The sequence below is a fragment of the Lates calcarifer genome, linkage group LG16_LG22 (assembly GCF_001640805.2).
Source record: "Lates calcarifer isolate ASB-BC8 linkage group LG16_LG22, TLL_Latcal_v3, whole genome shotgun sequence".
Lineage (NCBI taxonomy): Eukaryota > Metazoa > Chordata > Actinopteri > Centropomidae > Lates > Lates calcarifer.
The window spans coordinates 20944293-20971695 of record NC_066848.1 but is presented as its reverse complement, the minus strand read 5'-3'; the positions used below and the strand labels follow the sequence as shown (position 1 = coordinate 20971695).

At 42.2% G+C, this 27403-nt stretch overlaps 1 protein-coding gene across 1 annotated transcript in view; it reads right to left on the bottom strand.

The window, feature by feature from the left end:
- Positions 1-27403, bottom strand: part of LOC108896019 (ras and Rab interactor 2-like) — a 45135-nt gene that overhangs the window by 6463 nt on the left and 11269 nt on the right. The window contains 7 exon segments of the mRNA XM_018695042.2: positions 5734-7359; positions 10955-11046; positions 12179-12251; positions 16514-16625; positions 16901-17111; positions 21430-21530; positions 24664-24743. Coding sequence (XP_018550558.1) covers positions 5734-7359; positions 10955-11046; positions 12179-12251; positions 16514-16625; positions 16901-17111; positions 21430-21530; positions 24664-24723 — 2275 coding nt within the window. The 5' untranslated portion in view covers positions 24724-24743.

The window sequence follows — 27403 nt, the reverse complement described above, 5'->3', positions numbered from 1 at the left end:
CTGCATAAAGGTGGAGTAACGTTTTCTTAAGTGTTGGCCTACTGGTGCACTGTAAGCCTATTTTGAGGTAAATTCATTTCTGAATTTCTAAACAAATGTCAAGGTTCATGTTTTATTCCTCAGCAGTCCTGTTGTGCACATTGTGAGCCACAATAGCATCAGTCAAGATCTACAAGCTTCCTGGACACTGTCTTGATCAGATAACTACTCTTTGGTCACTTCAAAGTTGAGTGTGTTTTTGTTGCTGGAACTGAATAAGGTGTGCAGAGCGGGGTCCACACAGCGACAGTGTCAACATCAGTTTTTACAAGCTCAGCTCGTACAGTCTGACTAATACAAACCATGATATCATAATACAGACAGGATGGATGCAGAGAGGGAGGCCAAACCACAGCACTGCTGAATAAGGACAATGTGTGAGTGCTTCCTGTGCGTGTGTGCTGCTGACTATTCTCCAGATTGGGGTGAAGTCAGCAGTATTTTTGGCTGAGCACATCTGCAGACACAGATTTTACTTTCCACCACAGTTTGATGACACCCAGCAACTACCATTCACATAAATCAATCTCTGTCATTCTCGTTATGAATTGTTTAATTCCATTTCCCTTGCTAATCTTAATGGAAAATTTCTCCACACCCAAATTACAGTACATGCTGTCACTCAGACTTGGACGCGGGGATGGTGGTGCAGTGGTTAGCACTGTCACCTCACAGAAAGAAGGTTCTGGGTTCTACATGGAGTTTGCATGTTCTCACTGTGCCTGCGTGGGTACTCTCCGGATACTCTGGCTTTTTCCCACAGTCCAAAGACATGTAGGTTAGGTTAACCTGGTTGGTTGGTGACTCTAAATTGCCCTTAAGTGTGAATATGAGCATGAATTCTTGTTTGTCTCTGTCAGCACTGTGATAGACTGGTGATATGCAGAGAAATGGAACTTGTGCCAGCCTCTCACAAACAGCACGTTCTCACTTCCTCATTCCACAGCTACATACTGATTTAGAGTTGCCAGGAAGCAGGGTATCCAGAATGATTAGTGTTGTTTTTCTTTTGTCACTTCTTACTGGCACTGATTATGAGTGAGTGAGTGGAGTTGTTGCCACCTGGTTTTAATAATCCAGGATAAGATTTTTGTTATTTTTAGGATTTTCAGTTGCTGTGATGTACTAAGTGACCTGTCTTATTGGAAGCAACCATCCTCTCACCCTTTATGTTCTCACTGACATCCTGAAAGTGTTACTGAAACTACCAGTGACTTGGACTTGATGAAAGTCATGCTGAAAATGTTTTATTTTCTCTCCTCCACTTTTACCTGTTACAGAACAAGGTATGAAATCCAGTGTAACTGGCATTTTCACTATTCTGTGGCATTCTATAGACAAAACAATCAAAAGATTAATAAATAATAAAAATCGTCATTAGCTGTAGCCTTTTTTAGTAATTTATATAGTAGTTTATTAGTAATTTTAAGTCTTAAGTGCATAATATGCATGGTTTCTAGCTTAGCAACACAGATACTTCTTACATTGAGCATTTTCTTGATTCCCTAATACTTCTCCCAGCACTAATCACTGGACTCCCAACAAGTCTGCTAAACCCATTAAGAACAGGGAACGCTTTGCCAACATTCCACACTCTGCACTAGGCATTAAGAGAAGTTCAGGTAATTCTAGAAATGTGTCCAGATTTACAGACTTACAAATTATGGTTCCTCAAAAAAGTGGTGTGACTCACAGACTTAAGGATAGTGTGAGTGTGCTTTCCATGTTTTCCTCACCTCAGTGGAACGACCAGGGGTGCATGTTGACCTCTCAGTAGTGTGTCCTGTCATGGTTTCTAAGTAAATTCATGCACCTGGCATACATGGCACTTTGATTTTACCTTAAAATACCATAACTGTCTCAGTCACAGTCCGGGTCACAGTCTTTCTGCTCAAGGGCAACTTATCAGCCAAAGCAGGCAATCACACACAAACATACACACTTCTTGCCACAAAACAGGGCCTCTTTCCACTTGATATAAACATCCTCTCAGCAAACATCCTCTCTGCCTTCACTAGCTTCTAGCCTAACATCTTGGCCCCCATGGTGCCTGTCACTGCTCATTCTCGCTATGATTTAACACAAGCTACTGATATTAGATTTATTTTTATTTTATGAGTGGCCAAAGGACACAATGACAGTTATACCATGGCAGTTCATGCAGATGCAGAGGCATCTTATAGACCAAATATTTCAAAGAGCACCTTTTGTGTAGTGAAACTCCACTACAGGCGCCATGATCCTCTGAAGATTGGCATTACGAATTTAATGAGGAAATGCTACATCTTTGTTTTCATTGAAAAATGGCTACAAAGCAACATTCTGGACATGGCCACTAAGCTGCATGGGCTAATTTGCTACTGACATGACAGGGCACCATCACTGTGTGGTGGGGGTTGTGGAGCTGGACTAGTGGGTTTAAATCCACAAGGAAAGGTGCTTTACAAGCTTGAAGTGCGAGCATCTTCTGTTGCACTCTCTTGTGATGTTATACACACCCCTTCAGATTCACTGGCAACTTCAATCTTGCAAAATCTAAAGACTGTTTGCCCAATATTCCACCAAGTCAAGTTTCCTATAAGAGGAGAAAGAACACTGGATTTTGTTAACATCAAAGTTGTTGCTGCTAATGCAAGTGTACTCATGCTTACCCTCAAGACTGTGTGGTGTTTGTCTGTTCTATTGGACTGTCCTCAGTGTAACATACACCCATAGAATGGCAAAGACATTTCGACAATGAGACTGTGTCTCCTTGAGGTATAAATAGCCTGATGTAATCAGAGGGAGTGGCATGTCTATCTGTCACTTAATATACTCTCCTGATACAGAGACTGCTTACTTCCTGCTTCAGTGATATACACTTTAAAAATAGCCTTTGTGCATCACTGATTTCATACAAACAAGCAGGTTGAGGGACAAGTGGAATAATGCTGTAACATAACAAAATGTGGAAAAAGTGTAGCGCTGTGAATACTTTCTGGATGTACTGTAGATGACAAGGGCAATACCAGTGCAGTAAATAGGAGGCTATCTAGCCAGCAGCCTGTTAGCTTAGCTTCATAAAAACTGGAAAAAGGGGGAAACAGCTAGCCTAGCTCTGTCACAAAGATAAACACCTCTTAAGCTCTTTAGTAAACCTGTTACATGTCATTTGTTTAATCTGTTCAAACAACAAGTATAACAAAAAGTGAGAATGACAAATTGTGGTTTTACACGGGTTTATGTGCTGGACTGCTAAGCTAGGGTAACAAGTGGCTGGCTTGAGCTTCATACTGAACAGCTGATTTGACATTTAGTATTAATCTTTTGATCTAACACTGGGCAAGACAGCATATAAAGCATATTTTCCCAAAATGCTGGACTATTCCTTTAATCCAGTGAACCTCACAAATAAAGATGTTTATACTATCAGCAAATACTGCTGGTGCTACTATAATGTGAACACATAATGTGAAGCACCACAAACAGAGCTTCATGACACTGAGTTGGCTCAGGCTACTTCCTGGAAGAAAGCCTCGCTATGTGGGATGAGTGGGAAACAACAAACTCTATTCTGCCTCGCCCCCACCCCACACTCCTCTCACCCTGTCTGAACATCCTCAATCCAAACACACAGAGTTGGTGAGTGAGCTCAACAACAACAACATTTTCCATATGTGATACCCTGTGACTATTTCCTTTAAAATATGTGTAGTATTATTTTAAGCTTTCTTTTCATTGCCTCAGCACAGGCATCCTGATGTTTTGCATTTCTTTTCATTATTTTTATGTCACATTACACCCTGATGCCAACTGTAGATTTAATACATTTTGCTCAAGTTGCATTACTTTTCCTGGTGTGTGGACAAGTGACCATATTGTGTGTTAAAATATCATGACTCCCAATCACACATCCCTCATTTACATTAAATACGACATTGAAGCATCAACAGCTGACCTAAAATACTGGGACATCAAAGCAAGGAGAGCTTAAGAATGGATAAGGATGAGAAAGAGAGAGGAAAAGAAATGCAGCAACATAGAAAAAAAGCAAAAAGATGGTGTCAGAGACAGAGACAGACAGTGAAGGAGGCTTGCCTAAAATCCTCATTTAATAAAATAACTAGAATTGGAGCAGGACGGAAATTGCATGACTTGGCAGGCAGCCTCTCAAAACCATCTGGGCTGGTCAGCCTTTGAGCTGAGGAGAAAATGCTCTGAAACTGTCACAACAAAATATTGCGCAATTTGACCAAGAGCTAAAATCGCAGCAGTTCCCAGTGTGTCATCCCTCTGAGAAACAGGCCATTCAGAGAGGGCAACCATTACACGTGACATTCAAACATTTAAAAAATATATAGTTAGATTTAGAATTTTAGCCTTCAAAATATAGTAGGTTTCATTCAGACCTCAAACTCTTATTCTCTGACAATCTCTCTTTCTTGTGTTTTAATTGTTTTTGGCATTTTATGCCTTTATGAGATGGCTGAGAGGAGAGGATGAAAGGAAATAAGGGGAGTGAGTGTGGGGTAATGGAATGTACATAGATCATCGATCACAGATTTTATAGTCACTAATAATCACTGTGTCTCTTCTCGTGAAACACAAATGGTCATAACTGAAGCATCAGAGACGTTAAGCGTGGGGTGTCCCTTTGTTGTGCTTTGAAAAAAGATGCTGACATTGTCATCAATAATATTTAATATTGTTATGTGATGGGTATTGATAAAAAGCTTCTCACCCAGTTCATGACTTTATAATTACAGCACTGAATGAGACCAGCAGAAACAGGTTGGTTCAACAGCTCCCTTCCTCCGGAAATAAAAACCTCTTTGTGCTCTCTGTTTACATGTTACTCTGTCCAAGGTCTAATGCAGCCACTGAATCTTGGCCTAAAAGATTCAGACCGCTCTTCCGGCAGGTGTGTGTGTGTGTGTTATTGTGTGTTTATGTCACTGATTCTTGGTTTCTGGTTCCCCTTTAATGTTGTTGTGATGGTATTCTAAGATGCAATAAAGGATGGATATAATGAAATGCAATAAAAGGCAAATGCAAATATTAGCAGTGGATTACAGAGAACTTGCACTCTGTTTCAACCAGTAAGACTTGACTTGACTCTGTGGTCACCTGTCCTTACTTTGCTCTTCAAATGAATACTGACTTTCCAGCATACATGAAAACATACAATTAACTAAATGAGCCTGATGGCCATGGAATGTAACATAAACACACGTGCACGCATTCAACTGCAAACACGTGAGGACAAATTTTCCAAAGTCCTCACTGCTAAAATACTGAAATGGAACTGCTGCATCTGCATTAAACATGCTGTCTGTGGCACGATGTTTCTGCAAAATCAATATTTCTCCATAAATACATTAGTCATTCACACTTCCTAAAAATAATCACTAAATAATTTGCAAATACACACAGAAATGACTCAAACTACCCTCCCTGTTGAGTTGAGTTCGAGGTCATGACGCTTGAAAGGCTGAAATATTGAGAAATCCAGCAGTCCAGGTATGTCGGGGTAATCAAACATACAATTACTATAACTGAAGGTTTAAGCTGACATTGTTTCTTAGAGTGAGATAACAGTGATATCTGAAGTGCAAAAGCCTTTTCTTTAAAAAAATAACAAAAGGAAAATCATAAAGGTGACAAAACAGATTGACTAGAGCAAAAGATGGTGGAACTACGTCTTTTGGTACTCACCGATCTGGTCTTCAGGAATAAGGCTCTCAATTGGTGGCTCCATCTCAGAGCTCTGTCTCAGGTAGCTCTTCATCTGAGTAATAAACTGGCGGAGAGTCTGCAGCAGCTCCAGTCCAGAGGCGTAGCCCTGCCAAGCCTGGGTGCCCACACCCTCGCCCATGTAGCTCAAGTAGTCCTGCACGAGACAGCCGAAGTATGAGCTTTTATCCCTGGACAGCTCCACTACCCTGCGGATTGCCCTCTTCTCAGGTGTCAGCAGGGAGTTGAAAACTCCACTCATCTTACGCAGCTGCCCTCGCAGGGCCTTTTGGAGAACTAAAGCACTGGCACTGGGGCGGCGATTTGTACGATGTCCCGGTGGCACCATGGTCAGGTCCTGGTCTTGGTCCTGGTCGCTCTCAAGGCTGACGCCATAGTCGGGCTCCTCTTCATCCTCATCGTCCTCATCATCATCATCTTCCTCCATGCCGCAGTAAGGCAGGTGTGAGGGTGGGAGGGAGAGGGGGAGGTGGGTGTTAAAATCAGCCTCAGTGGGGGGGCTGGGGTCATGCAGAGGAGGAAGGAAGAAAGCCGATGACTGAGAGAAATCCAGAGAGTCTGAGGAATCTGTGGAAAGGCTCATGTCACTCAGCCGCTGGCCACCCCTGCTGCACTGCTCGCTTGCATCTTCCTCTCCTTCTCCTGGCATCTCTGCCTGCTTGCTGGCTGTCATCAGTGAATGTTCTGGAGGACTGCTGGAGTCCTGGCCAGTGGTTCTGGTAGCGTTACATTGAGACAGTTTGGCCCTAATGACAGCCTTCTCAATAGTCTGGTCCTCTAGCGCCAAGTGGCACTGGGCATCCTCCTGGCTGGATGATGGTGAGACCTTGGCCCGACGTGGAGAGGAGAGAGATGACAGAGAGAGGGGCAGGGAGGGTCGGGAAATGGATATGGGGGAGCTGATGCTGAGTCTCTTGGGAGGGGAGGACGAGGGGCTGATGCTTAGTGAGGAGCCCAAACGAGAAAGGAGGCTGCTGCCCCGCTCTCTCTCCTCCACCTTCTCCTTGGGGATGTTGATCCAGGGGATCTTCTCTGGCATGCTGCGCTGTCGGACAGGAAGGGCTGAGCGTTGTGGCAAAAAGCGTGGCGGGGGAGGACGAGGGGGTGGCGATTGAGACACACTGTCTGCAGCACTTAGCTTCTGACTGCTGCTTGTTTGACTGTTATCGTCTTGTAGCTCTGTGTTTTTGCCAAGGCTCTGCAGGTCACTTTGACCTGACTGGCTTCTCTCTCTGGGATCTGAGCTCCAGATCGGAGAACTGTTGCTACATGAGCGCTGAGTATCCCTCTTGTTGATGGGCTTCTCCCTCAGGCTCTGCTTTGCTGAGCCAGAGGGGTTGGGGGTGGTGCTTGATTCACTGTCTGGTTGGTGGACCTTTATGAAGAGAGGGTTGATGAAGCACAGTGCTCCATTGGACTGGCAGCACTCAAGCTCAGATGGGGTGCGTGTTCGAAGCCGAGGACGTCCCAAAGTGGTTGTCAAAGAGACTGGTCTCTGGGCAGGGGAGGGAGGTCTGGTGGGAGCTGCTGTCCCCGACAGCGAGACAGAGCCCTTCCTCCTGTGGCACAGCTGAGAATCCCAGAAGCCTGAATGACACAGTGAGAGAAATTCTGTACTTATATTGTGTGGGCACAATGTGATAGAAATGCCAAATTTAATACATCTGATTCTTGCCCAATCCACAGGGGTTAACAGTGCCACAATCTACTTAACATAGTAATATGTGGATTGAAGCTGCCGGTATACTGGCCAAACTGGACCAAAGATTTGTGGGCTGCCTTGTCATAAGCTTTCAGACAAACATCAATTCCAGTTTTTTTTAGTAGATCATCAACACTTGTGGAAGCAAATATTTTGTAGCACTACTGAGGAACAACAATTACAGGTGGACTGAACAGCACACTAAGTTTGTGAGACATCTTATTTTGTGAACAGTGAACTAAATAATTGCATCCTTTTTAGCCTAAAACAGTCTAAGAAACACTGCACAGTGTTTCATCATCAAAACACCAAATGAGGGAATATCTTTTGAAAGAAAAGTGTTCTTCAGCAGCCACTGCTGAAGGAATGATATGAAGCTGTTTTCAGACAGACATACTTTCTACTTAAAATAAGAAGTAAGTAGAAAGATTTAGAGATTCAGTCTGTAAGGGAGCGTCTTCCCGGCAAACAAGACAGAGCAAAATAAAACAGAACAACTTTAACACAACCGTTTGTTGATCTTTTAGAGTCCAAGTCGTACCAGACAGAGCAAAACAAGACAGACACACAAGTGGAAACAATACCACTTGAGGAATACTAGTACCAGACAGTGAGCAGCTCCTTCACATGTCTACAGTGCAGAAAAGAGAGGGCAACAATACTCACTGTGATCCCCAAGCTCACTGACACATAAATGAGCTGTTCATCTCACACTTCTCTACAATCCTGATGGCGTTGCAGAACAAACACGGCCGTATCTGCACAAGCTGAAACTCGACTGGCTTTTCAGGCTCACTCACTCTCAATCTGTGTTATGACTCACTGGTTAATGTGTGTGGGCGGGCTTTTGCCACAGTATTCCCGCCTCTCTCCCTCCCTTTCTGTGGAAGTTGTGTGGTCTCTTTCTTAGTTGTTTTTCCTGTTTCCCTTATACTCTTCTCTTAAGTCTTTACTCTCTCCTCTCCTGTTTTCTCCTTTTTGCCTCTTTTACATAACTATGTTATATTTCACAATTATTTTTTTCTTGACAATCTTGCATGATTAATGATTACTCAGTAAAACGTGAAAGCATGTTCACACAAGTACATGCAAGGCCCAGCACTACTGTACAGTATTCAATCACACAAACACACACACACATACATACACATATATATATCCAGAGAGCCCAGAAAAATGTGGCCTTGGGTGGTTAACGTAAGAAGCTGGAAAGTCAAGGTTAAGTCGTGGAGAGAGATGACAGTTGAACTGCAGCCAAAAATAAACAGAACTAACACACTGTACTGGGACATGACGTCAGTCTCTCTGGTTCTTCCAGAGTGATTGAGTAGTTTGACCAAAAAAAATTATATTTTGACAAATAATTGCACTCAATGTCCACTTACTAGCTTATTCTGGAGCTATCAGCTACATCTTGAGACCTTCATGAGGATCACTTCATATTGATTATAGCTATGTAAAGTTTCCCACATCTCTATGAGTTTTTGAAAGAATACATACCCCAAGGCAAGTTTATCTACTGTTCTGCTTGACAGTAAGCTCTGCTATAATTTTATACATTTTCTTTTATTCATTATGCTACCTAATTACTGCAATCACACAAACTAGCAAAGATGTACATTCTGCCAATTCAACTGTGTCACAGTTTGAGTCTCTCATATTGTTTAGTCAAAATACAGCAAATAATCAAACAAGCTTCAAGGCCATATTAACATCTAGGAAAATTTGACAAGTTTCTCATCTCTCCAGATCCAAAGCTGCACTAGAAGATCCAGGCTTTCTTTGAGTCTGTGCTTTGAATCTAATCTCATTTTGACAAACCAACTGACATACAGCATACCTTGGGCAGGGAACTGTCCCAGTGTAGAAATGCTTGTTGATTTATGGGAGTGTTAAAAAAAATGGGCTGTTATTCTTCTCATACTTGAGCTTAAATTTCTAATGAACAGAAGTGCCTTCAAAGTCAGTTAAGCATCAGAAAAGATGGCAGTCTCCTATACGAGACTGTGTGGAGAGCTATGTAGCACATGACACTGCAAAGATGTCAAAAACAACAATACACTTCTCAGCCATATTCCATTCAATGTTGTAGGCAATACACACACACACACGCATGTGCACATGCACAAACACACACACAGTTTTTATTCATGTACGTCAGAACAATCCTTTAGATCAACTATTCATTGTTGCTCAGTTACCTCCACAGACACAAAACCACCATTGTGTCACCTCACTAAACAGGGGCCTGTTTATGAATGAAAGAGACACTGAGGAGTTCTGTGAGAGAATGTATGTGTGTAGATCATTCAAGACCACATTAAAGGGAGGATGTCATCAAATCATTGTGTGTCACCCTGAACACATTAAGACACTGGAAGTCTGGCATAGTAAGCTCACATAGCTCAGAGCTGAGTCACAGAAGCAGGGCCTGAATAGACACAAGTGTCTCTCTGGGTTATGAAAAGGGAAGTGGTGTGAACACCTACACAGTTTCAATCCACTATTTTTACAACAAATTATACAGAATAAGTTAGAGAAAGCAGCTATAAAGCAATAATGTACATGTTGTGTGACATGTAATGATTACATGTGATGTCAGCCTGCCCTCATTACAGTAAAAATTACTTTTACTTTGGAGATGGACGTGTTAAATTAAAATGAAGGAAAGTCCATTCATTCCATTTCTGCGGTCAGGGCTTTAACAAGGCAAAGGCCTGCTGCAGCTGGGGTGGAGAAAAAGCTCCAGAGACGCCCAGGTAATGCCTGAGTCCATACCCAGCTGAGCAGCACAGATCTGGGCCTGGAAAAGGCTTTTGTCCCATGGGGTCAGACATTAAGCAGTGGCATACCAGTTGATGTGTTGAGCAAGGCTGACATGGACTTTATGGGTGTCATGCCAGAGAAAAAAAACATCCCTCAATTTTTACACACAACAGATGTGGAATGAAAGAACACACTCTACTTTTCACAGCCTGCAAGAGAATGAGGGAAGTACACAAATAAATCAGTTTAGCTGCAAAAATCAAAGTGAATGCTGACTGGATAATTGTCTGTTGATGCAATAAAACACAACTCAACACATTATATAGTGATACTATACCTCTGCACACACTGTAGTCTCACAGATTTTATTAGATTACATCATAATACTTGATGGAGACTCTCTCCCTGCCCCACCACACCATAATTTTGCTACTTAATGTGATCATGGGAACACACAATGTTGTACATTAACATAGGCTTACCTGCTGGTTACATTACACATAATAAGTTCTCTGAACTGTTAATTTGCACTTGTGTAAGCTGCAATATTTAGAGAGGTTATCAGCCAGTGTTGTGGTAATTATTATTGTTATATATTGTATATTTATCTATAGCTTGTGGAATGGAATAAACTTAATATTTCCCTTTCAGCCTGCCATCAGTTCACAGACTCCCACTATGTATGCTAGTCCCCCAAAGATATAAACAACGAACCTGATCCAAGTTTAGCAACCTCATCAAGATCTGCAGATGTCCTGGCTGAGGCAATAGCCTCCGGAAGCTTCAGAGTGAAGGGCAACACATCCCTATGAAAAAGAGAAAACTCTGAGTGAGAGGTAGAAAGACTAGGAAAAGAAATGCCAGTGAACAGGATTGACAAACTGTTCTTAAAAGTGTGTGAGTCACTGTGTTAGAAAAGAGGAGTGTAGGTTGGCCGGGGTGTTCGGCCTAAGGGAAATATGTGCCTGCTGCTCTCCTACCTGTGGCTTTTTACGAGATGTTTCAGAGCTTTTACGTGGTTTCCAAAAGCTTCAACCATTAAAACCTGAATGATCAAGGCTGAAAATTATACTTACAGATTTCTGATGGAAATAGTAATCATCTCTCAGTAAAAACTGGACATTTAGGAAACAATGTAAGGATTTTGAATGAATAAATGCACCATTCTGAGCTGTGTTTAATGCAGTGTAAACTCTGTTTTGGAACTAAAGGCTCTGTGTGCAAAGGAATAGCAACACACTAGTCACGTGTTTCTATTTTAACTATCTAAGCATCTAAAATACATCTTTGCTTCCTTGTTTAGATAAAGGTTAAAAGAGGAATATTGAAAATGTTTTTCCAACCCTGACACTTCCTCCTTTGCTTTTGTTGATTTGAAGTATTGTGTTGAACACTGTCAAACCCCAAAATACAATAAATCTAGAACAATTACATTGTAAGACCTGCACTGAATATATTGGATTACATGATTTTGGCAACTTAGTGGATTTTACTTTAACACACAATTTTATTTACAAAAGAAAAAGTATATGTTACAAACCCTATATATACCAAACAAACAGCCCCCTGCCACACCCCAGGAACAATTTTAAATAGGTGACTGTTTTTGTCTGTATATGAAAGGACAGAGGAAAGTGTGTGTTCCAGTAATATAAGAACTGTGTTGATGGGACATGGGATTTATGGATATATATAGTCATGAATGACATAAGATAGTTGAAGATAATGATATGCTTGAGAAGTGTGAGTCACATGGAATCTAAAAGTAGACTCTAAGAACAAATTTGTAGCTCATGCCTCACACGTCTCCCTTTGCACCCCTCTCAACTCTCCCATTGCTTAAGTTTGAATGCCTCTGATGTTGACAGATAACTAGACTATAGTTTGTGGAATATATCATATATATACAGTATATATATTTGTGAATGATGAACTCACCTGCTAATACAGCAGAAAGCCACCAGACGGAAAAGGTCTGCAAAACTCAAGCCTGATCCCTCCAACGAGAAAGCTGTGGGAGCAGAGAACAAGGCAACCACAACATAACAACTACTGAAAACGGTCTGAAAAGCTCAGTTTGGTCATTTCATTAATCTGGTGTTAAAGAAATGTGAACTACCGTAACTTTGTAACAAAAACTGTAACACCTCATGGGGCACAAAAATCATACTGACTCTATTGATCATGTTTGAAACATTTCACTGACAAAAGGTCATAGCTAGAACATAGCTGAGAAACCAGTGTTGGGCTGTCAGGGCCAGCAAGGCCTTCTGTGCTGGTGCTATAAACACTTTGACTTTATTTGACTTTTATTTATATACATTTTTTTCCATCAATACAATATGTATTAAACTGTTCCCAATAGTCTATTCTCTTCATCTCATAGCTTTCCCCCTTTGCGCTGTTTATGTTAGAGCTTTTATCCAATCAGATTTCAGCCCTATGCTGCCAAGTTAACAGAAATCTGCATTGAGCCCTTCAGAATCAACAGTGCAGGCCGCTGTAATTTAAAATAAATGGCGATGAAACTGTTGTCTCTTGGATTTCGAGTTGGCGAGACCAAGGGCCATCTAGCAGGCCTACCATGATGTCAGCATTTTCACGTCATTTGATTGGACGGTCAGAGAGCATACTGGTCAGAGCTAGCAAACTGCATCTGTAGCTGCTAGCGCAAGCTAAAGCATGTTAGTATAGATTTAATACCCACAATGGCTGAAGAAGGAGGAAGAGTTCAATGACTCTGATGTAGAGGTTATCTGTGCGTCTCAGTTCCAACAGTAAGTCCTTGTCTATCGCCATGGAGACTAATGCTCAAAGTCGAGTCTGCCCAGTCATATTTCTGTTTTAAAGTTTAAATTCGCTTTAGGACTGAGAATGTCTGCTTGACAGAAGCAGGTTTTTTGATCTGTCTACAAATAATCAGCAGTTTCTGTGAATAAAATACATTACACACCTATATTTTATTGTTTTCATCTTTGTCATTTTCTGAGTTAATATTGCTGCTTCTGAGGGAGAGGATGTGTGTGGAGCAGCTGTGGCTGCAGTGTTTGGAGACCTATTGAATTGTGTTAAATGGGTTTTTATATCATTGCTTCAGTAATGGCATTTATTCTGGCTACATGACATGTCTGTCTACGATGCAAAGATCTGTTATACTGTGTTTCTGTATATTGTGGACGGTTTCTATAGCCATGACATCATAATGACAGTATTAAGAGGTGGGTTAATTCAGGTAGGACAATTGTCAGCCCGCCACCATGAAAAACCAGTTAGCTCTGGTGTTTGTGCTCTGGTAGAGCCAAGTGTTCAACAATGCATAAAAAGATGTGGTCTTTGAAATCCCTCTATTAACTTGAATTTCCCAGAGGATAGAAGAATCAGATTGGGGGTATAGGTGTCATATAAACAATAGAAAAAATAGCAACAGGAGTGACTATGGTGGTGACCACTTTCCCCATGTTGCTTTAGAAATTTGTAAATGAAAATTTTGCTGACAAAGAAATCACACCAGTGGTTCAGAAAAGGAACACTTAGAATAACTTAGAACAAGAACTGTGTTCATGAGAACTTATGTGCTCTTAACTTGGCACACTGTTTCAACAGTCAAAGCCTCTGGCACTGAAGCAAGCGTCACCAAGAGATCTGGGTATGAACAAATGTAACTGGCACTTGTGCCTGTACATAACTGTGTTAGGGTAACAACAAGAAAGTAAGAGACTGTCAATAATGTTGACATACTGAAGTTTGAAAAGACAATATGAAGATAGGAGACTACGTAATTTGGTTTTAGTTTTGTCTTTACATTTAAATCAAAATGACTTACCAACAAAGGGTTAAAAGGGAGACAGCTGCAGAGACAGCATGAGAAAAATGCATGTTTACACTCTTGAGGGAATGAGGGCAGTGGGCTAAATCCAAACGTATCTCTAGATGTAATTCATGTAATTAAGCTGTGAACAAATAATACGTGTATCAACAAGGATGGCTGTCATCCATGTCTGAGAGGTTGGGGGAAGCAGTGCATGTAATGCAACAGGTTTAATTATGCTTCTGTAAAGCGATTACAGGTGGGGGGCAACAGATTGCTAATGGATATGATGTGTTGCACGTTGATCAAAGCTGAGTTTGTTGTCAATAATGTGATATCTGATGTTGTTTACCTGTTAAACTCTGCACCACTGTGTGAGGTGAAAAATGAAATGTTGACAGACTGTAACAGTTATTGTCACTGAGTAGTGAGAGTATGGCACAAATACATATTTACATACACTCAGCCATCATTGCTTCACCTGCACCAAAAATGTCCCTTCATGTAGACACATGACTCAGCACAACTCACAACAATTCTCTGTTAAACAACACAAGCAGGCAATGTCACTTTAATTCTCAGGTTACTGAGAAAAATTAGTCACATACAGTAAAAATGACTTTGATTTCAATGACAACACCTGTGCAAAGGTTTTAGCCATTTATTGCAACATAATACAAAACTGAGTTTGGCTGTGTGGCTCTGCTCCAGGGATGTAAGAGAAACAAATGTGAGCAAATTTCATAAAGGCTATCTCTGAGCACACAATCCCTCCAAATGAACATAAACACACACAAAAAAAGAAAAAATTTGAATCCAAGTAAGTCTAAATGCTAATACAGACATAGTCTGGGGAGGTAAATCAAAGTAGATCAGCGGTGTAAAAGTTTACTTCCATGTCTAAACTACTGCAAGGATGCAATAACAGCAGAAGCTGACACACAGAAACAGATTTTGTGTATTTCTGTGAAACTACTGCCCATAATACCTGCATTTATCAGTACTACCCAGATTATTCAAGGTAATCCAATTACCCTTACATTACTTACAGTAATCTGGTGAAGATAAAAATGGTAAGAACTTCAAATTTCTAGGATAATACAGTTAGATGTACTGCGATAGCCTTATTGGGTGTTCTGACTGAAAAGAGCTCTATGTTATACAAAATGCAATGTGTTGCAACATGCTGCTTCAGGTAAGAAAACTGGTTTGAAAAATAGGTACATGAGTTTGAAGGCTTATTAGATGCCAAAGCACAGTGCAGTGGTTTGTAATAATGTGTAGAATGATGTGAAAACTCTGTAAAGTTGTTACAAGAATTATGGTTTTAAGGAGGTACTGCCAGATGTTGCACTAAGCTGCAACAAATACTGAGCCAGGTTCAACTTCTACTGGAGTCCTCTGCACTGGCACCCCCAGTGTGTCAACACAGTGGTCTCATTGGAATAAATGAAGGCTCGATAGTGCCTTAATTTTTCCCGATAGTGCTGTTGGTGGTCTTTACATGGCCTTATTGATCCCACTAAACATTTACTGACCAGATTATCCTTATGCCCCGCCAAAATAGGATCAAATTGTTACCCCCTTTATTCCCAGTCTTTTTTGTCTTGTTTTGTGGAAGTGTGTGCTCTCTCAGCAGGGGTGTGGCGCAGCACCAGTTCCCTGGCACACCAGTTTCCCATCTACCTCATCAACCTCAGTATTTAAACCCTGGTTCCTCATTCACTTGCCACCAGATTGTCAGGTCATGTCTCGTGTCTTTGCCTGCACTGCCTCCTGTCCCTGCCGAGGAGCTCCTCTCCAGCCTTAAACCTTAAACCTTAAAGGAGTTGAGGCATTTGAGGTAAACAGCTGCTGGTGCTAATTCTCCAGTCAGGGGCCATCAAACCAATCTTCAAAACCTTCATAACACATTATGTTTCTTTAAGGTTTTTATTTGATGAACCTTACAGTGTTCTCATTAGTCCAGACTTATCTGATGTTTGGTCACTTTCATCATTCAGTGGAGGTTTGGGTGGTAGATAAAACCATGTCTCATGTACGTAATGATGTATTCTTTAAGTATGGTTCCATAGCACTTTTCCACCTGAACCAAGTGTAAAATTTTTTTGTGGTATTTCAACTTCATTTTTCTAATTTCTAACATTCCATTCTAACATCCACTCAGAGTTTTAGTTTGTTGGAGGCTAGTGACAATGTTTGACTGGAGTAAAAGTTGAGTAAGTTACTTTGAGCAAGTTTGTTTTCATCTATGTTTGTTATTAGTTTTTAGGCTGTTGAAATGCAGTTATTTACATCAAACTCCTAGTTATCCTAAGTAAGAAACTGTGCAATATATTCATTTTTGAAGACAAGAGAGACTTTGCAAAGCGCATAAATGGAAGTGGAATAAAAGCTCACCTTTTTGGGAATGAAAGGGTTAAAAACTTTCTAAAAAAATGAAGTAGGAGTTCCCAGATGCTTACTGTATTGGCTCTCCTTGACAGGGAAGTCTTTGACAGGAACTGCAGAGTCTTTATCCATACGTAGAGATATGACTTTCTTCTGCAGGCTGGCTGACTTCCTCACTATAAACGTCTACAGGCAAAGGGAGAAAACATCCAATCAGAACATCACAACATCAGCACACCTTATCACTACAGCCCTGCCCATCATATATGGATATGTTCACAACTATTCATACATATGTAGTCATCTTGTCTCGGTGTCTGGTAAGTACCAAAAGTTTTTCTTCAGTGTGTTAGTGGTATTGTGGTGATGATTTCCAAAGCTGTAGTTCATGTTGTTGCTATATTGTATTGCATTCTGTTAACATGTGTTAAATTTGGCCACAGAGGCTGCTATTCCCTTACCCCAGCAGGCTGGTTCTGCAGTATGAGTGTGGCATCCTGGTGGCTGAGGCACAGCTGTAACCACACAGTGTGTGTATGCACCAGTCTGTCCAGAACACTGAGCCGCCGATGGAGGGAGTCATAGCCTGAATCTCTCGCTCCAGCTAGCCCTGCGCTGATCCCAGCACAAGGTGAAGCCTGCAAGAAGAGACCTCCCACCTCTTCACCCAGCCTAAAAACAAGGACACACTAGGATTACAAATTTCATAACATCAGTATTGAACAATGTAGCAAATGCAATTGTTCATGGCATTTCAGAATATTTGACAGGAATATCTCCAGTATTCATAAGTTTAATTTTGGCAGGATGACAGCAATTTCTGAAGAGGGTTGGGGGGTGGGATTTATTTTATGCTTGTGCTAGACATCATGATTATTGGAACCTACAAAGATTGAACACACTGCACATAATCACTATTTTCCATCAAAAAAAGTCATGGCAACCACAAAAGAACACAGTGAATTGGATCAAGCATCAAGTCACTTACCAAGAGAACTCAAATTGTCATGTTAGAAATGGAAAGTTAGCACAGAAAAGGGAAAGAAACTAAAGAAAAAAAACACAAATCTGGTGGATGGAGAGATGAGAGCAATATGGACTGTTCAAACTGAACTCAGAAAGAGCGAGTGAACTTTATCAGAATGAGGTAAACTTTAGGTGAGCTGTGTCTCTAAACTATTATAAAATAATAGTCAGTATCTCAGTCACAGCACACACATGCAAACACACACTTTAAAATGTTTAGGAAGCACTTTCTAATAATGTTTCATGTGTGGACAGTAAGAGACACAGTTGGGAAAAAAACAAAACAAAGTTTCAGAGTGTTATAGTGAGCAGCCCCTTTCACAGTTCCTCAAAAACTTGACAGGTACTTTCTGAATTCCACAGAAACAATGGCTAGGTATGAACAGGGCCAGAGTCTTAGAAGAGGAATTAGTTACCAGAACTGAATGTTAAACATTACAGTATAGGTATGCCGGGCATGATGTGAATTCAACTTGAAATTATGCACATTCACATTCTTATGATGACTGTAAGTTTAAGATAAGATAAGGTAATCCTTTATTAGTCCCACAATGGGGAAATTTACATTGTTGCAGCAGCATAAGTGATTGAAAAGATAGAAAAAAGACATAAATACGAGTAAAGGCAAGATAAAAAAAGATAAGGCTATAAAATAATATACACAACAGTATAAACATGACAATGTAATAAAAAATATTAACAGAAGAGAAATATACACAGGACTTTATACACAGACAGAAAATGAATACAAGTATTGCACATTTGAAAATGGAATTGCACACAGTGAGTGACTGATAGCAGCTGTTTGGGTTAATTAAAGTGCAGAAACCTAGTGAAAAATGGTCCATATGAGTATGTGGTGTACTAGGAGCAGTGCTGATTGTAGAGTCTGACAGCAGCAGAGAGGAAGGAAAGGACCCGTGATACCTCTCCATCACACACTTTGGGTGAAGTAGCCTATCGCTGAAGGAGCTGCTCAGTGCTGTCAGACTGTCCTGCATGGGATGGAACTCGTCTATCAGGGATGATAGTTTTGCTATCATCCTCCTCTCACCCACCACCTCCACGGGGTCAAGGGGGCACCCCAGGACAGAGCTGGCTTTCTTGATCAGCTTGTCCAGTCTCTTCCTGTCTGCTGTCGAGATGCTGCTGCCCCAGCAGACCACTCCATAGAAGATGGCTGATGCCATAACAGTGTCATAAAAAGTCCTGAGGAGTGCTCCCTGCACTCCAAAGGACCTGAGTCTTCTGAGCACGTAGAGTCTGCTCTGAGCCTTCTTATAAAGTGCAGTGGTGTTGTCTGTCCAGTCCAGTCTATTGTTCAGCTGAACACCCAGGTACTTATAAGATGTCACCATCTCAATGGTCTCTTCCTTGGGTGTTCACTGGTGTTGGGGGAGGAGTGTCTGCTCCTGCAGAAATCCACCACCAATTCTCTGGTCTTCCCTGCATTGATCTGGAGGCAGTTCCACAGACACCATTCCACAAAGTCCTGCATCAGTTCTCTGTACTCCCTGTCATCCTCAAGAGGGTGAAGAGGAATGGAGCCAGGACCGTTCCCTGCAGGGACCCGTGCTGCAGACCACCATGTCAGACATGCAGTCTCGTGTCCTCGCATACTGCGGTCGGTTGGTGAGGTAGTCCAGTATCCAGAGTGCCAGATGCTGGTCCACCCCCATGTGTTCCAGCTTGTCCCTCAGGAGTGTGGGCTGTATGGTGTTAAAAGCACTGGAGAAATCAAAGAACATGATTCTCACAGTGCTCCCAGGTTTATCCAGGTGAGAGAGAGCTCTGTGGAGAAGGTAGATGACTGCATCATCCACCCTGATGCCAAGCTGGTAGGCAAACTGCAGCGGGTCCATTGACTGTCTCACCAGGGGCCGGAGATGGGCGAGAATCAGTCGCTCCAGGGTCTTCATCAGGTGGGATGTCAGCGCCACCGGCCTGTAGCTGTTTAAGTCCTTGGGGTGCTGCATCTTCGGCACCGGTACCACACAGGATGTCTTCCACAGCTGTGGGACTCTCCCCAACTTCAAGCTCATGTTGAAGAGGTGCTCCACGATCTCACACAGTTGGTCTTTGCAGGACTTCAGGAGCCTGGAGCTGATGCCGTCTGGACCCGTAGCCTTTCTTGCCTTGATCCTCCTGAGCTCATCTCACATCTCACACCTTGTTGTGAGAGACAGGTTGGAGCAGGGGGGCTGTGTGTTGGAAGGTGTGGGTGGAGGGGGTGAGTGTTTGGCAGGAGGAGCAGTGGGGGGTAGCTGTGAGCTGAACACTGTGGGCAGGGGTGTGGAGGTGGGGCTGGGGCAGTATACTGGGGGAGCAGACAAGGGGGGTTGCAGCAGGGATGACTGAGCAGGGGGAGGGTATGTGACTGTTCAAATCTATTGAAAAACGGATTCAGGTCATTCACCCACTCCTTCACCCCACAGTCTGGCGGTCTGGTTCCCTGTGCCCAGAGATGGTTTTCAGGCCTCTCCAGACTCCACTGATGTCATTCTGCTGCAGCTGCTCCTCCATCTTCCTCCTGTAGCTGTTCTTCCCCTCCCTGATCTTCCTCCTCAGCTCCTTCTGCACAGCCTTCAGCTCCTCCTTAGAGCCTTCATGTCAGGATTAATCCAGGGTTTGTTGTTTGAGAAACACCGTACAGTCCTGGTAGGTACAGTGTTCTCCACACAGAAGTTAATATAATCCATTATGCAGTCTGTTAGGCTGTCGATGTCCTCCCCATAAGAGTCACTGAGCTCGGTCCACACAGTTGTCTCAAAACAGTCCCTCAGAGCCTCTGTGCGGGTTGCCTGTGCCTGTGTACAAGAGTCCTGTACACAGGCAGGAGATGAACCAGATTGTGGTCAGATCTTCCCAGGGGAGGGAGGGGTGATGAGTTATATGCCTCCTTGGTGCTGGGATAAAACAGGCCCAGGGTTGTATTGTCTCTGGTGTGGCATGTCACATACTGGGTGAAAGTGGGCAGAGTGGAGGACAAAGAGGCGTGATTGAAATCACCAGAAATAAGAAGGAGGGCCCTGAGGGTGCTGTGTCTGCAGTCTGCTTACCACAGAGTGGAGGACATCACAGGCATCATTGGCGTTAGCAGAGGGGGGAATATACGCTGCTATCACGATAAAATGCGAGAATTCCCTCGGCAGATAGTAAGGCCTCATGCTAACAGCCAACAGTTCAAGATCCCTACAGCAGAGTTGTTCTTTAATAGTGATGTGTCCAGAGTTACACCATCTATCATTAACAAACACAGCCAGTCCTCCTCCTTTCCTTTTACCACTCTCTGTCGTTCTGTCCGCCCTCACCAGATGAAACCCGTCCAGAGCAGCGTTTGTATCTGGGGTTACCATGGTCAGCCATGTCTCTGTGAACACCAAGATGCTGCACTCCCAATATTCCCTCTGGTGCCGGGTCAGCGCCGTCAGCTCGTCCATCTTGTTTGGGAGAGATCTTACGTTCCTCATGATGACTGACGGGAGGACGGGTCTGTACCATCTCCTCCGAGCGCGATGCTCAGCTCCGGCACGGCTCCCCCGTCTCCTCCTGCGCAGTTCGCGGGGAACATCGGGCCTCTCTTGGGGCAGCAGCTCTGGGTTGCAGAGCGCCAACAGCTGATCCGTATCCCTAGACGCAGTTGCAAAAAGTACAAAAAGCACCAGCAGGGCCACGGCAAAAACAGCGACACTGGGGCCCGTAGTGCGCAAAACAAAAAGGACACAACCACACACAAAAACAGCTAAAGAAAAATTAAACAACACAGACATAGAGAGGAAAAAACTTAACAGTACGCAAGAGCTGCCGCAACAGGCTGCCACTCGTGCGGCGCCATTACTGATGTAAGTTTAAGATGTTAATATCCAGGTTCAAAGAATGACGGAGAAGAGTCCACACAGAAAAGTGTCCCCATCCCCATGTACACAGTTAAACTGGCCTATACACAGACACAGTACATGCTCACCCAAAGAGTGTTTCCGTCTTCTGGTCTTCTTCTGTAGGCTCAGTCTTTTTCCCCATTTCCTTCTTCAATGTGCCGATCTCCCAGGCAAATGAATCGATCAGCTGCAAAGAGACAGACAGAATGGCTCAATAAATCAGGTCAGACATCAGTCTGTACTAAAAACTACACATACCTATAGAGGTATTTAAAGCTTATAGCAGCAGGAGTGTGCTCGGCTGCTTTTTACTGTTTTTCTTGTGGTGTGAACTGGCTCTCATTTGTGTGTGTGTGTGAGAGAGAGAGAGAGAGAGGAGACAATCTACCCGTGTTATAACCACTTCCCATTGACCAACCAGAGTTGCTTAACTTACTGAGGTCAGTATTTATCAAGTATTTAAACCTACAGTAAAATTGCTTTGAGTTAGACCCATGTTATTAATAATGTTTTATCACACAGAAGTAGCTTCACTAAATGGATTTCATTAATTTGAAACCAAGTCCTCGCAAATTTACTGCCCAACACACATAAAGAGTGTGCCTGGTTTTATCTGTTTTTTTAAACTAGCCATATCCTGAATCACACTTTTAACTGGCATGTCTGTATAGCCAAATGGTGGCTTTGTGACCAACAGGAAGTGCCACATTCAGACACCATCACCTCAGTGTGTGACTGACTAGTTCACCAAACCCTGAATGCATCCTCTCTTGCAACTGGTCAACAAAAGTTTTTATTGCAGTACTGGCTACAGATTTCTTGCAGGTATTGGTAGAGGAAGTTGTATGGAGTCAGATTTATGTCGGTATACCAAAACAAATCATGTTAAACATTAAACAAACATAAGACTTTAAGAGGGCAGCACGGTGGTGTTGTGGTTAGCACTGTCACCTCACAGCAAGAAGGTTCTGGGATTTCTGTGTGGAGTTTGCATGTTCTCCCTGTGCCTCTGTGGGTTCTCTCTGGGTTCCCCAGCTTCCTCCCACAGTCCAAAGACATGCAGGTTAACTGGTGACTCTAAATTGCCAGTGGGTGTAAATGGCTGTTTGTCTGTATATGTCAGCCCTATGATAGACTGGTGACCTGTCCAGAGTGTACAATCCTGTGTCAGCTGGGATTGGCTTCAAACCCCTCTGTGACTCTCAAATATGTGGTAAATATAATGGCTGAATGGAAGAATTTAAGAGACAATAAAACACCTCTTCTGGCTACTGATGTTTTGAGGTATTTTATAATCCAAATATGTTTGTCTCATTTAGTGATGGTAACAGACTGACTTTTAAAGTTTTATATTGTTTGTCTGTAACTCACTGTTATTCCTATCTATCTTGGCAAAAACAAAAAAGATTTTTCATCTCAGCAGATCTTTCCTGGTTAGATTCAGATTAAAACTACAAATAGACAGATATGTGAACTGCTATAGTATGACAAGTTCTTTAAATTCTAATCTGCTGTCCATATGTCAAAATATCAAATATCAAAACATATCAACATTGCTTGGTCACTGTGGTACGTTCAAGCATTTTCCAGCAGAGGTCTCCATTTCACAGTTTTGAACACAGGGGGTGTTTGTTCTATTAAAGTCCTGGTAAATCAGTGCATTAGCAGCTCTTTTCTCCTCCTGAGGCTGTGAGCCAGCCTTTCTAAATACTGCTCACAGGACTACAGGTTGACCCTGTCTCAACCTGTAAGTAAACCAGCTACTCACATAACCTCTTACAAGAAATGAATATGCACACACATAAAGATGGGCTGTAAAATGGTAGTAGCAACAGACAAACTCAGGAAAACCAGCAATATTAACTTCACCAGTATGACACTCTGATCTGACCCAACATCTGTCTAGCTAGAAAAGATTCATTTTCACTTCTAAATGATTTCAAAGGAATGCTGTATACATTTATTTTCCTGGAATTTAAATTGACCTTCATTCTTTTCAGTGTGACACTGGTGTCGCTTGTTTCATTTCCCAGTTATTTGTCTAGTTGGGATGTGTTTCTGTTGAGTAACATCACACCAGTCGCTTAAGCAGAGTGAGGAAACAATTACCTCAGCTGTTTAAAAGGAAATCACAAATTCTGACTCATTTGGTTTACCAAAAATTACTGACACAGCCACTGACACCAATTTCCACTGTGCACTAGAACTTTTTTTCTGCAGACACAAGGCCTCCACCTCAGAGAATTATTAGACTTCATGTGGAGTTGTTTTTAACTTATCTTAAATTTGGTGTAATTTACTGGCACGACCACATTCAGATACAGTTTTATTATACTGTTCATCTGTTACTAAAACATTTTACATAGTAACTGAACTACAAAAGTGTGAGCCTATGAGATGATATACGTATGCAGCCAGTTTGAATTAAAACACTATTGCAAGCAATGAGAAAAACACAAGACATTTACTAAAACTGATATTGTGAGCATAGTAACACAGGAGCTGTTGCTGAACCATACGGTATCTCTTACACAGAAACTGTTACTCCTGTGGACATATTGGGCAGGGAGTTTGCTGCTAACACAAAATGGCTTATAGTGGCACCACTGAAAATTCCACAGGGTCAAGTTCCCACTGCATGAGGTAAAACCTTTAACTGACACAATCATCCTTCAGAGTCATGAGGAAAGTATGTGTGCATAGTGAGGAACTGGACTGATGCCAAAGACGGAAGAATAAGTAGTAAGGAAGAGGAATCTGCACTCACTTATAGTCTCATCATTCATAACTGGTAATATATGTATGATTTCAAAGAAAGGATATTCCAGTACCTGACTTTGTGCTATAGCTATAAATGCGGTAGACTCAGTGGCAGGGTAATAACATGAGAACAGATCCACCCGGGGCTGAGACTTAACATATGGGGGAAGGCAGTACCACATAACACCAATACTCAGTGGCTAGTGGCTTTAAGAACAGACCACAACAACCCCCCAGAGTAAGATCCAGTAAGCATCACAATGTGAAATCTTCTCTTAGTTGGTAAAGTAGGAATATTGAGCTTTAAAAACAAACAGAGATGAAAAGCCCAGCAGGAAAACACACCACTGAGCTATGCTCAGGCCAGCTCCAACTCTCTCCTCCTCTTTAGCCATTACTAAGATATTGCCTCCAACTGGTCTATTCCCTCCTTAATGCCAAAGGTGTCACCAGCCTTGCCCAACATCTTATTGTAATGTACACTGATTATATACATTCTGTATGTAAAAACAAGCAAACAATAAGAGAGAGTGTTTCAAAATACTCTGGATGACTTGTACCTTAAAGAAACTGCCCTTCCTTTCCTGCTTGCAGGGATGACTGACAGCACTGGTAGACATATCTCTAGAGTCTTCTCCTTCTGTGGAAGAACAAATACATTAGAGCTATGAATAAAAAGAAACACAAATGAAAGCAGGTCAGTTATGTCCAGTCAAGATCAGTCTAAAGGAAGAGTTATGAGGACAAAAGTGGTTTGATAAGATGTTACTGCTGCTCTATTGTGTCAGAGGGTAAAACATAGGAAACCCCCAGCCAACAGCACTGTTGTGCACTGTGTGGTCCATTTAATAGCTGTTCTGAAGAAAGCTCCAGAATATCTCAGCAAACTCCATCTCCTGAACAAGATCATGAGATATAATAGAAATCACCAGAACAGCTTATAAATGAACGCTGAGGTGCAACTACTATTTTCATTCCAGCCACATGTATCATTAATATGCCCTTAAAATTATGTTTCAAATTACTCTGAGATCTTTAATTGAAATTTCTATTGATTTGAGCATTTGGCTGCACAGTTTCAACTCTGCTGGCCAGTGGGTAATGACTGACCCACTGGTTAAAAGCTCTGAGGAGATGAAATAATTTCCCCAGTTCACTGTAATATATTGTTTTAACCTGGTCAGCCTCACTGCTGGGTGTAGCCAGAAGTGCACTCTGTTGAACACCCTGAAGACACTTCTACATCAAAGTCAGGTGAGAACGTCAATTACTATGCACAAGCACCCTGAATGACAAGTGAATGACACTGGGTTCCACTTCCTGTGACTGTAATTTCAAATTAATAGTTATATATATAAATATATATAGCAGAAACACTGCAGACATTAAGTTAGCATCTTGGTCATAGCTCAACCGAGTCTGCTGGGCTCCTAACACCACTTTAGCTGTGTGTGTTCCAGCAACAGGCATGCAGCTCTCAGTGGGTAAAACTCACCTGACACCAGAGTATTGAAACAAGTCACACTGCCTTGCCTCACACTGTTCGGTGTCACTCTGACCTTCCTTTCCTTCACGTCTCTACCTCCATTAAAAAAGTGTAATGAGTTATCGACTGAGCTGAATCAGGGCCTTCCTGACTGATGCATCGAATCCTTAGGGGCAGTTCTAACATAAACTTTAATTTCTATACTTTTCTCTGCCTCTCTCTTCTTTTAATGATTGATTCTGATTGAATATTCAACTCCTAAGAGACCCAGCTTATTTGCAGTAACAAGCATTTCCTTTTGGGGTCTTAGTTGGATCCAGGGGCATTGCTTGGTATAAAGCTCTACTTTATAGGCACCACTACCCCACTACTCTGCTACTCACTTTAAAAAGTGCTAAAACTTTAAATTTAATTAGAATTATATGTGCAAATTAGCAAGTTTATTGCACAAGGAAAAGGGAATAGACTTGGCTTTGTGGAGGACCTGCTGATGGGGCACCTATCACCTTGCCAGCCACCTTCACAATATAGCTCAGGTGATTTTTATCCTTGATGCCCAAGTTACAGTACCAAGCAATAATAAAGAATGTGAGAACAGTTTGGATAAAGGACTTGTAGAACAAGAACATCATTTTACTATCTACAATAAAAAACACATAACTTCCTCAGGAAGTACAAACTTTGCTTACCCCTCCTACAGATCGATGCAAGCTCTTGCTGCGCCATCCCTTTTTTTTCACTACCATCACTGTCCTTATTGTGGTTCATACAAAAGAATGCTGTTACAGATTTTGCACAAAGAGAGGGAGAACACATGTACACACACTGGCACGCCTGACCCAGATGTTGTGGTGGGTTCGGTTGCAGCAGCAGATATGAGCCAGCTGTGCCGAGGCATGCAAACACATCCCCAGCCCCCTCTTTGAAGACACATGTAAGAAAAAAACACCTACAAACACTGCAACAACAGTGCCTGGATAGATTGCTGGTAAAGCATAAATATTGGAGCAACTGTTGGACAGACTGGAGTGTTTGTTATGTAATTCATTTGAGAGGGTATTGCGGTGGATTGCCACGGTACCAATCTACCATATAGGTTATAACCCTCATCTTTAGGTTGTGAGTGAAACACTGAAACTGCAGATAGAGGTAATTGAAATGAATTTTTTTTAAAGGTGGCTGGGCTCATTCTTACAGAGGTAAGGAGCTCAGACGTCCATAAGGAAGACTGGGCAGAACATCTGTTCCCTCACATCAAGAGGATCCAGGTTCTGGGGTGCTGTGGGCATGTGATCAGGGTGATTCCTGGACACCTCCTAAAGGTTTTCTAGGCATGCCCAGCTGGAATAAAACCCCAAAGCACACCCAAAACATGGTGCAGGGATTGTATCTCCTATCTGGCCAAGAGTTCCTTTGGAACCCACAAAGAAAAAAAATGCCTGAAAAAGCCCCTCCCCAATATTGCTGCATCCAACAATTTATGCAATTTTCACTTAATGCAGCAGTGACTGACCAGATTGGCAGAGGTGAGAAAGTAAACAGGGTTTAACTTCTCACTCAAGCTCACTCTTTTGATTTTTCACAGTCATAAACATCTCATGTCTTCTCTATGATGGCAGGCATCTTACCCCACCTCTGACAGTGGTAGGTCGGTCCAGATGGTTGAATAACGAGTCATAAAAAAACTATTTTGTTGTGCACAGTTTTTTGAGTGGCACTTAAAAAAATGGTGGCAAATGGATAGATGGATATACTTTATCACAGCTATCACAGACACTACGAAGTCAAATACTAGCAAGTCATGTGGTCTAACA